A 12,103-nucleotide genomic window follows, 5' to 3' on the forward strand; every position below is an offset into this window, starting at 1 on the left:
TTTTTTAAAAGATTAAATAGATTAAATAAGAAGCATTTCCAAACCATTGAGCAAAAGTTCCTTTAACTTGCATTTAAAAGCTGAGATGGTAGGTAAATCTTTAATTATTTGCGGGAGATGATTATATTCTGAACATCCATTATGTTCAATCCTCTGCTTTGTCGTTTCTAACCGACATCTTTTAATCAACAAATTTGTATGGTTCCGTGTATTAAAACGAGTTTGGTTTTGAGGGAATGATATGTAATGATATCCAATATTGTTTACTGCCTTATACATGTAAGTTAAGAGCTGTATTTTATACAACCCATATATCGGTAGAATATTTTTGCAGACATCTAAATATAAGGAAATCGTTGAATGTGTACGTGGAAGATTATGGACAATTTTAAGTGCCCGATTTTGAACGCGTTGAAGTCATCTTAGTTCCGTTGTTTTCTTATGAGCATATACTATAGCAAGGTAGTTGAAATGGCTTTGAATTAGCGCATTATATATAAGTTGTTTTGTTGTTTTATCAAATTTATTCCTGAATTTGTATTAAATTCCAATTGCCGGTGATATCTTCTTCTTCATACTATGTATGTGCGTATCCCATGATAGATTACTCTGCAGATGAATACCTAAATATTTTACTGAGAAACATTCAATCACCATCTTGCCACCAACAGAAACACAGAATGGCTGCTCAGTGTGATTAGCATGGGGTTTGAACCTGACAAGTTTAGTTTTTTCCGCATTCAGCACAAGCTTATTTATTCTGACATACTCCATTAACAAATCCACGTCGTGTTCCACTTGAGCTCTTAATATAACTTCATGCGTATATGGATAGAATATACTTATGTCATCCGCATATATAAAAAGTTTCCCATACAGTTTTAAATTAGAAATGTCATTCAAAAACACCTTAAACAACAGTGGCCCCAACACGCTGCCTTGTGGCACACCATACTCAACCTTCCGTACAATACTTTTAGCAGTATTTATTTGAACAAATTGTTCCCTTTGGTATAAAAAGCTTCGTATCAGATTTAGCGCATTTCCATTTATAGCATAAAATCGCAATTTTTGCTGTAAAATATCATGATCTATCAAATCAAACGCTTTTGATAGATCATAAAATATTCCCGCCACTCCTCCATATCCACGATCCAAACCATCACATATACAATTTACTACATTTATAATGGCTTCTTGTGTCCCACAACACTTTTTAAAACCAAACTGTCTGTCGAACAACAAATTATTTGTTTCCAAAAACTCCATTATTTGGCTGTGCACAATTTTTTCAAAAATTTTATCCATAATTGGTAGTAAGGCTATAGGCCTATAGTTCACAAGAGAACTTGCGTTTTTATCCTTGGGTATGGGGGATATTTTTGGATATTTTTAAAACTGCAGGATATACACTGCTATTAACAACATCATTGTATATTTTGACTAAAGGCTGCAATATAATATCTTGACATCTAGTGATTGAATTACATGTTATATTGTCACTTGTATTCTTTTTAAGATTGGAAATAATTTGGGCCATTATATCATTATTAGTATTCGAAAAATGGAATTGATTCTCACAACTAGGCAACGTATTAAATTTATTGCAATTGTCTCCAGTAAATTGGTCAATTTGTGATCTAAGCGTTTTGGGTATCTCTACAAAATATTCATTTAACAAATTGCACTTTTCAGCGTCATCACTTATAAAATTGCCATTTTCATTCTTGAGTTCAACTTGCCGATTTATGTTCCTTCCCATAGCTTCATTTAAAAATGTCCAACTTTTCTTTGGGTTATGTTGATTTTTTTCCAAATTATTCTGATAATGGTTATTCATTCATTATTCATGTTTATTTTTAGTGCCTTCTTAATCACATTACTGATCATTTTTAATCTCTTTTCAATATCTGGGCTTTTATTTTTTCTTCTTTGCTTTAGAAGATTTGTTTTTAATCGCATTAGATTTTCAAGATTTGTATTTATCCAGGGGCTAATATTTTTTCTTAAACGACACTTCCTTATTATTTCCGTAGAAAAGCTCTTTCTACTGTTTTGAAACGCTTGAGTTAATTTAGAAGTATCAATCGACGTGTCTCCTGTGTATTCCATTGAAATCAATTGCTCGTGAAGATTATTTTCCAACATATTGTAATCACACATTGTGTACTTTTTTTAATATATTCCATAGTAGCAATGTTACTTTCTATTTCACACCATATAACGTTATGATCTGAAAGGCTACATTCTATAGAGGACAATGTTGTGGAGTTCGGAAAATTTTTAAAGACATGGTCAATTGCTGTTTGACTATCTGGTCTTGTAACTAAATGATGTGCACTATGGAAGTCATAATGTTGCAAAACATTCAAAAGCTCAGTCGATGAACTAAACAATATGTCCACATTCGAATCTCCAACCAAAATACTAGGTTTACATCCATTATTTACACATTTGGTTTCCATAAATGCGAGAAATGTGTTATTGTTACATTTCGGTGACCTGTAGAAAGAAGTTATTTGCAGAGGTTTCCCATTTATTTTTATAGTTTCAAGTGACACTGTAATATCTTCAATATACTCTCTGCTTTGACAGCTATCTACAGTGTATTCCAGGTCGCTTCTCACGTATAACGAAGTACCCCCAAAACCATCTTTTCTGCAGCAATGAATAACATTATAACCAAAAATGCTATAAATATCTTTCAAATTAGAATGAAACCAAGTTTCTTGAACGGCAATAATGTGTGGTTGTATCGCAAATTTTGAAATTAAAGTTCTAAACTTATTAAACTTTTCAATAGAGGAAATGCTTCGAGTGTTCAACGACAGTAAGTTACAAAAATGTCTATTTTTTCCACTTAAATATAAGTTGAAATTATCTATACCATCAAAATAATTACTGTTTAAATCCATTGAAATGATAATTAAGTTATTGCAAAAAAGTATAGAACAAAATAATTAAAAACTATTTACTTGGAGACATATATTGAACCTGATTTTCCTCATCAGAATTTCATGACTTTCATGACGAATTTGCTGTTCCCTTAATTTGCGGCTGGTTTGGTAATTATCTGCAGTAGCTTTCATTAAAATATCATCAACATCTTCTTCTCTCTTGATAACTCTTGGTTTTGATTTCTCCACTTGTTTTGCATAAACCCTGCCTCTATAAGTATAAACGGAAACGTATCCTACAGCCTTCAAAGTTGTTGCATATTTAAAAAGGGAAAGCGTTTCCTTACTCAAGTAATCATCAACGTACACTTTTCTCGTAGTATCTCTTTGTTTCAATTTAGATTTGGCCGACATCAAAATTTCCTTCGATTGTTTGTTATTAAATTCAACAACAACAGTTTTCTTTCTGTTGGTTGGTTGGTTGGACTTCTTCCTATGTAATAAGCTTCATCAATACTCATTCCATTCGCATCAACGCCTGATCAACAACTGATGTAGACAATTGTACCACTGCTTCAATGGCACTAACATTTTCTTCAATTTCAAGCCCACTTATTATGCAGTGGTTTTTTACCCTTATATCGTTTAATAACTTCATAGATTCTTTTAAATCTTTAAGTTCGTATTTTAGTTTTTGGTTCTCCTTTTCAATCATCTGCATTTTTGTTTTGTTTTCCTTCATCGTCTTCAGCATCTCTTCGAACTTGGTTGACATAAAATTCATTGCTTCACGCATCTCGGACAGCTGATCAAGTGTTTTCAATTTTGTTTTGATCAACTGCAGTTCTCTCTTTAAACCTCCGCACACTGGTCGAAACCACTGATCTAGCGGCGCGAAAGTCAAAAAATCTAACTATAAAATTGCGAAATATTTTCCATTGTATCGATTACAGACACTTTGCAGACAAAGATTTTGTTTTGTCATTTTTGTTGTTGTAAATATTCACTCAGTTATTCACTATCAAATACAAGAGTTTTTGTTGCATCAGATTTTAAAAAATTGTTGCAAAAAAATTAACTTCATATTTGTTTAAATGTTAAAAAAATTCGTAATGAAAATGGACAAGATATATTTTTAATTAATAGCAGAGGGTGTGATTTAAATTAAAACAATTAGTTTGGGGTCTGGAGGTACTTAGTTATATTGTAATAAATTTTCAAAAAATTAAATTTTTTAGTGTTTTTATGGGTTGTACGCGCTTGTTCCATAGAGTGCATCTTGTAAACTTGGCCGAACTTAGGTCCGATTATTTTTTGGGGAATGAAATTGGACTCTCTGGATACTGAATAACCACATTCTAGCTGCAAATATTTGCAAATCTTTTGATGACTGCACTTTTAAAATAAGGGACTTTGCATGAAATTCATACAAATTTAGCTGTGCTTGAGAGAAATGTTTGCAAAGAAGGAGTTCTACCCCCGGAGACACTATAATAAATATATTATTAAATATGGTATAACAAGTGAAAATTCAACGAATCGGGGGTACCATAAAAGGGGATACATCGAAACATAAAGCCGTATTGAAAATGTTTTGCAAGAAGATTTTATACGCAGTAAGAACACGGAATGCAAAATTACAGCCAAGTTGAATTAAAAATGTGGTCATGACATTCAAAATACCTTAAATTGGGAGGTACGGTTAAATGGGGGCTATATCAAAACGTGGACCTATGTTCATAATTTTTGGTGGAAATATTTAGTGACCACTAGGAACCCTAAGTACCAAATTACAGCTAATTTGCTACGAAATTGTGGCTTAAATCCTCAAAATACCGAAAATCGGAAGGTACCGTTATATGGGGGCTATACCAAAACATTAGCCGATATTGTTCATATTTGTCCCATTATTACCCACAGGTACAAGCTGAGTTTGTGCAAAATTTCAGTGACGTATCTAAATTAGTTTGCAAGTTATGAATTTCGCGCCGCTAGATCAGTGCTTTCGACCACCGTGCTCCGTCGACGTTAGCAGCACCGTCATCACACAAGTGGCATACATACTCCTCATTCTTGTTCTCCACTAGTTTCCTAAATTGTCGCTTGTCTAATTACGTACATTTTCGGTTCATTGATGATTTTAGCTACAATTTTAAACCAAAACAAGCTATAATCTGACATTTGAGATTCGAAGGGGTCACAACACTTCTCCTCCAAAAATTTTCAACATAGGTACATGTTTAGGTATAGCGCCCATATAACGCTACCTCCCAATTTTTGGTATTTTGAGGATTTCAGCTAAAATTTTAACCGAACTACCCATAATTGACATTTAAAGTTCTCAGCGACATTTTTAGGGGTTTTTTAGGTTTTCACTTTTTTGCTTGGAAACAGCAAGTCCTATCGAAAGGGTACTAAAGAAAATGTTGTAGCTATGAAAATTCCCTATATGATTGACCTTTATGATAATTTTGTAGGTCTTACCGACTTGCGTTTTCCAAGCAAAATCGTAAAAACCTAAAAACCCCCTAAAAATTTCAACTTGAATTGCGATTTATTTAAAAAGCGCTCCGGCGATTTTGTTGTTTTTTGATTGCATCTATGAACAATGTAGTTTCAGAATTCGCAAAAACTTCCCAGGTGTAAGCACCTTCCATTCAAAGTTGCTTCACCGTGTTCTACGACACTTCACATTTTTTTTTTTTTTTTTTTTTTTATTTCTGTGATGGGGGAGTGGATCGATAACGAAATATTACAATTTACAAAGATCGCAGTATACCATCTTATTCCCTTCGGGAGTGCAAACAATCAAAATGATACACGGATGGACATGGTTAGATCGATATTATATTGTCTGAAACGCATTTGGTGTTTCCTAATATTGGGTCTAAAACCATATTTTCAATGAGACACAACTGCATCCACTGTTCTAAGGGGAATGACACTGAGTTCATTAAATAAAATGGTGTGAGTTTTTTTATGAAATCCGTAGATGTATTTTTTGCAAGATGAACCTAAAACGCAATTACATTCACGTCATTTAAAACACAACATTTTTGCATTGCAACTTTCTCTTCAACACCTTTTAAAATTCAATCATCAATCTTTCCCTAGGTGTTTTCATCTCACATCATTACTAGCCACATCCGAAGCAAAGCTAGTATTATATGTACATCGCATCATTGTAATCATCATCATCATCATCGGCAGCACCATCTTCATAATAACATCAACAAGCCAATTTCAAATTATTAGCTTTTTGCTGACATAAATTCACTACTTATCCGCAACACATGAACTCTCTTTACAGCTGCATCCGTTGCCGTTTCTTCCTGGACCCTTGTGGCCATATCCTGTGAACGTTACTATGCCATTTGTCATCCACTCAGATCGAGACGTTGGCAAACGAGGAGTCATGCGTATAAAATTATTGCCTGCATTTGGTTCGGCAGTATGTTGTGCATGACACCGATAGCAATTTTCAGTCAATTAATGCCAACAAGTCGACAAGGTGAGTAAATTGAGTTTGGCAAGGTGCATGGCTGACCAAAAACCAATATCATCATCCATCCGTTCGATTATGAATAATTTTAATTGGCGTTTTATAAATTCCAAGCATCCATAAAGGCAACATGGTACACATGGTGTATGTTTTCCCTTTCTCGTAAATTAAGTGGAAAGAAAGAAAGAAAAGTTTACAAGTGAATAGGTTTTTTGCCCCGTTTATTCATTTATGTAAAATTTTATTAATATTTATGATATTAAAAACAAATATGAAATGAAAATTTCTCGTTAAAAGTATAAAAACTGAAGGACGAAGGAAAGAAAGAAAATTGACCAAAAAGAGGAAATGTTGTTAAAAACTCAAGAGTAAACACAATATTTAGCAAGTAAACTGTGCCATTGAAAAACACTTTCCTCTTCATATATTAAACAAGTAAGCAAAGGCTATAGTCGGACAGGGCCGACCATACGATACCCTACACCACTACCCTGCGAGTTAGCTTTCAGCAAATCAAAGTTTCTTTTGGACAAATAAGCTCATTGTAAGAAGTAATTTTTTGGAGTCTGCAACCTTATCACATTAAGTTTAAATAACAATATAATAATTATTCCACAAACATCACACAAGGGACGGGGCGTATTACAGCAATAGTATGGGGCCTACTGTTTATCGCCGAGTCCGAAAGGCATGTCTTAAAACACCACCTGTAGAAAAGTTGTCCATGGTTGAAATACTCAGAAAATGTCGCCAACTTTACTGAGGTGTATTTTTAAATCGTTGGAAATTTGATGTTTGCTGGCCGGGAATCGAACGCCCGACCTTCAGCGTGCAAGGCGGGTGTGCAAACAATTGTACCATGGTGGCACCAATAAGTAATTTTAGAACGGACATTTAGTCTGGACCTAATTTTTTGCATATTTTGACATATTTGCTAAACTATATGCAAGACTTTGTGCCCTAAATATCCCATCGAATTGGCTGAAAGTTTGTATTAAGTATTCGTTCATCACAATTTTCGACCTGAAATTTATCGGTATAGGTCCAGGTTTTCATATAGCTCCCATAGAACCGTACCTCCCGATACCCGGTATTTTGAAGGTTGTGGCCTCAACATCAAACTGAAATGGCTGACATTTTGTATTCAGTCTTCGTTGGAGGTAAAAAAAACTTTCCACATGAAATTTGTCGTTATATGTCCACGTCTTCATATACATAGCTCCCATAACCAGAACCTACCGATTTTCTGTACTTTGAAGGTTATGGTCTCAATATCCCTCCGAATTGGCTAAAATTTGGTATTAAGTCTTCATTGGGGGTATTAAACTTTCCATCTGAAATTTGTCGGTATAGGTCTAGGCGTTCATATAGCTCCCATACAACGAAAGCTCCACATTTTCGACATTTTGAAGATTGTGGCTCTGGTTACAGATTTCTCTATTTTATTGACTTGTCTGAAGTGATATTATTATTGAAATATATGTAGCATACGAAAATATGTGAAATACAGAATTTTTCCATATGCAAAAATAATATTTGCATATGCATAATTTATACATTTCGCATATTTTTGCTACGTGATATATTTCGATTGGAATTTATTTAGAAGCCAAAAATATGCAAATTTTACAAAAATAGGTGTTACATAAAATTCCGCTGTCTACATATCATTGAGCTGATATTAATCGGGGTGCTCTCATTGATATGAGAGAAGGCTCCCTTGTCCCTACTGGGATGTTTGTGAAACAATTATATACAGTACATTTTAAGAAATATTCTTAAATTTGAAAATTGGCGTTGTTTAGCAATTTCTGCTAAATCTTTAAATTTTGGACAATTGGACAGGTAATATGATAGGGTTCCACGCAATTTGTAAGAACTGGGACTTTATCTGTCATGATAGAGACAATTTGTAGCATGGGAGGAAGATGTGGTTCTCTTCACAAAACTCATTATATCTTAGGTAGTAGGTCCGTTACCAAGCACACATATTATTGCAATTTTCATTAGAGGAAAGATCGGTAGTTAATTTTTCATATATAGGCGACTTTGCCGGTATATGGCCTCCAGGGATTCAAATATGGACCAAAAACAAAATATTTTTATTTAGCATACAAAAGTAATGGTCCATTGCACCCGCTAAATAATATCAGATCATCATCAAAAATTGTAGGCATCTTCTTCGACCTAAACCCCTACCTCGTGCAAAATTTCGTGACTATTGATCTGTAATTGCGACCTCTAGTATGCTTTTGATTACATTACAAGCAAAACACTCGATATATTCGGCTGTAACTCTGTTATCTGACCACATAAATCAACATAATTGGCATTAATTGAAAGGGCAAGAGTTGTCCTTCCAAATATTATTTATGTGGGCGGAACGTGTGGTCCAGGAATAAAGATATTACCGGTATATTAAAAATTTTCACAATTTTCACACAAAAGTTGTGGTCCATTTAACCCTCTAAACATCATCCGATCACCATCTCAAATTGCAAGCTTCTTCTTTGTCACATAATCTTACATTATTTAAAATTTCGAGGCGATCGGACTATAATTGCGACATACAGAGCCGCTACAAAATCGGATAAAAATTTAGTTTTTGGTCCATTTCATCCGCTTAATATTTCCCGATCATCACCAATAAGAATAGGGATCTATTCTGATCTGAACCCGAGCTCCATACAAAATTTCGTAACGATCGGTCCATAATTGCGGCCTGGAGCGTGTTTACAATTTATAATGGACAGACGGACGGACGGACAGACACACATCTCAAAATCGCTTTATCTCGTCGAGATATGAAGATTGGTATACCACATTGGGGGTCTCCGACGAATATTTCGCGGTGTTACATGAATTTTTACCAAAACAAACTTATAATACCCTTTTCCACTTTGTGGTATAGGGTATAAAAATGTAATTAATGAATAAATTCAAGTGAGTACGATGTTAAAGTCAACAAATCTACTTTATGTCATCCAATAGATAAGAAAAGGTTATAGTCGACGGGTACGATCGTGTAATATCAGTGCCACCCACACTTGTGAATTGATTTGCGAATGATGATTTTTAATAGAATCGAAGATAAGCCATATCGGTACACTCCTTCCGATACCTCTCCCATAAAAGTTCAAAAATGTTCGGAAAAATTATGCACACGATAAGTTTTGAAGGGAGTTATCGATGTGGTCCATACATTACGCACCCTAATATGTCTAATAGAAGTATATCAGTTTTGAATATGGATTATATTTGTCCTTTGCGCACCTCGCACACAAAATTTCGGATAAGTTTACTTTAAGACCTGCTCTCGAATCACTTTTATTTCTGTTGAAGCAACATGATTTCGCTGCCTCAATTACGACGGTAAAAATTTTTCAGGGGCAAGTCCATTCTTCTTGACAAAACTGCCCGAATAGTATAAAAACCCCATAGCAACATATGTAGTCGCTGGAGAGCACTATAACTCTCGAACTGATCAACCGATTTGGTCTAAAATTTGGCTTTCGTCATATTTTGTCCAAACTTAGTCTCATTTTGAATATGGGCAACAACTTCCTGAACTTCCCCCTCAATATTTAACAAATTTTACTAAAAATGCAAAGTGGAATGCATGATGTCTCTAGAATGGGGCAACTAATTTGTTCAAAAATTTGTATCTTCTAATATGTTGTCCAAATTTAGTTTAAATTCCAAATGACCGATATAGATTTTCTGGTCCAAAATTTATGCGATGACCCTCTGAAATGACTAGTGGGCGCGTTATCTATCAAAGATAAGATCAACTTTCGTAATGGACTATGTCGGTCCATTCCTTAAGTACATCCTCCGCAACAATTTTGAATTTTAATCCTAATCCACATTTTTGTCGGCAAGTTCAAATGTCCAAATATGGCCACAAAATTCTGAAAGACCCTAAATACATTCGATCTGTCCGTAGACAAATTCAGATAGACTGAGGGTATATCTCTGTCGGCAAAGTCGACTCATACTTTTTTACTTACTTACTTAGCTGGCACATTACAGAACATTTGTTCTATAGGCCGAACTAAGAAGAGATCTCCATTCCTCTCTATTGGTTGCTTTGCACTCTGGAATACCGCGCCTTTTCATCTCATCATCCACTTGTTTGCGCCATCTATTCCTTGGCCTGCCAATTCTGCGTGCACCGCCCTGTGGCATGTAATCATACGCCTTTTAGCGGGTTCATCATCGCTCATTCTTATGATATGGCCTAGCCAACGCAATCGCTGCATCTCGATACGTTTAACAATATTGATGTCGTTGTATAGCAGATACAGCTCGTGGTTCATGCGACGTCGACGCAGATTGGTCCGTAGATCTTTCTAAGCATTTTTTTCTCAAACACACCAAGCACTGCCATGTCTGCTTGCGCAATTACCCAGGCTTCGGAGCCATACATCAGCACGGGTAGTATCAGTGTTTTTTTTTTTATTTATTTATTTATTCAGTCTATGGAAATACAATCCTTACAGACTAGAAATTATTACAGTAATATAAATCTAAACATTCTTTAAATTTATCAAAAGCAAATGTAAAATCCAAGTTTACTCTCATATTTATCACATTAAATTCACTTAATATTCTTGTAATTGGTTCATATTGAGCATAGTTGCTTCTATGAGTTGTTACATTAAAAAATTCAGCATATCTCAAATACCTTGATGGCACTTTGAAACCAAGCAATCCAAGTAATTCCGGACAATCTATATATCCACAAATCAATTTATAAAGAAACATAATACCCATTTTTGACCTACGATCATTAAGTAAATCCAGATGTATCAGATTACACCTAGATTCATATGATGGCAATGGATGTGAAAAATCCAATGAATATAAAGCAAAGTTGATAAATTTTTTTTGAAGTCTTTCAATGCGATTTATATGTACAGCGTAATACGGATTCCAAACTACTGACGCATAATCCAGTTTAGATCGAACGAAAGTTGTATACAATATCTTACGAGTATATGGATCGGAAAATTCTTTACAGTTACGTCTCAAAAAGGCTAACGCCGAGTACGCACTAGGCAAAATATAATCAATATGATATTTGAACGTAAGTTCTTCATCAAATACCACACCAAGATCAACTTTAGTACTCACTTTTGTAAGTATAACATTATCAATATGATAATGAGTATTTATCATTTTAAAACGCCTTCCAAATGGAAGGTGTACACATTTAGAAATATTGAAATTAAGCTTGTTTAATTGACACCAGGAAAATAGTCGATCAATATCAGCTTGTAATAACTCAAAGTCATGAAGACTAGAAATTCTAGAGAATAGTTTAATATCATCCGCATAGAGCAGATATTTACCAAAATGAAAACAAGTGTCAATATCATTTATAAACAATATAAAAAGCAATGGACCTAAAATACTTCCCTGTGGAATACCAGAAGTAGCAACAAAATGATCTGATTTATAACTGTCAACAACAACAAAACAAAGCCTATTAGAAATGTATGATTCAATCCATTTTAGAAAGTAGGAATGAATGCCAATTTTATGCAATTTAGCCAATAGAATTTTATGTGAAACTCTATCGAAAGCTTTACAGAGATCAAAGTATATAGAGTCGACTTGAAATCCTTTTTCAAAACTGGAAATGCAGTAGTTTGTAAAAAGTAAGAGATTAGTTATGGTTGATCGTTTTCTAATAAAACCA

At 34.3% G+C, this 12,103-nt stretch overlaps 1 protein-coding gene across 1 annotated transcript in view; it reads left to right on the forward strand.

Annotated features, from left to right (window-relative positions):
* The window catches only part of LOC141399121 (uncharacterized), a 189,347-nt gene that overhangs the window by 84,464 nt on the left and 92,780 nt on the right, over nt 1–12,103 (forward strand). The window contains exon 2 of the mRNA XM_073977263.1: nt 6,208–6,408. Within this exon, the coding sequence (XP_073833364.1) occupies nt 6,208–6,408 (201 nt within the window). The remainder of the gene's footprint in view (nt 1–6,207; nt 6,409–12,103) is intronic.

Source organism: Musca autumnalis, unplaced genomic scaffold (assembly GCF_047663935.1).
Source record: "Musca autumnalis isolate F117 unplaced genomic scaffold, ASM4766393v1 scaffold_3, whole genome shotgun sequence".
In the NCBI taxonomy this organism is placed as follows: Eukaryota; Metazoa; Arthropoda; class Insecta; order Diptera; family Muscidae; genus Musca; species Musca autumnalis.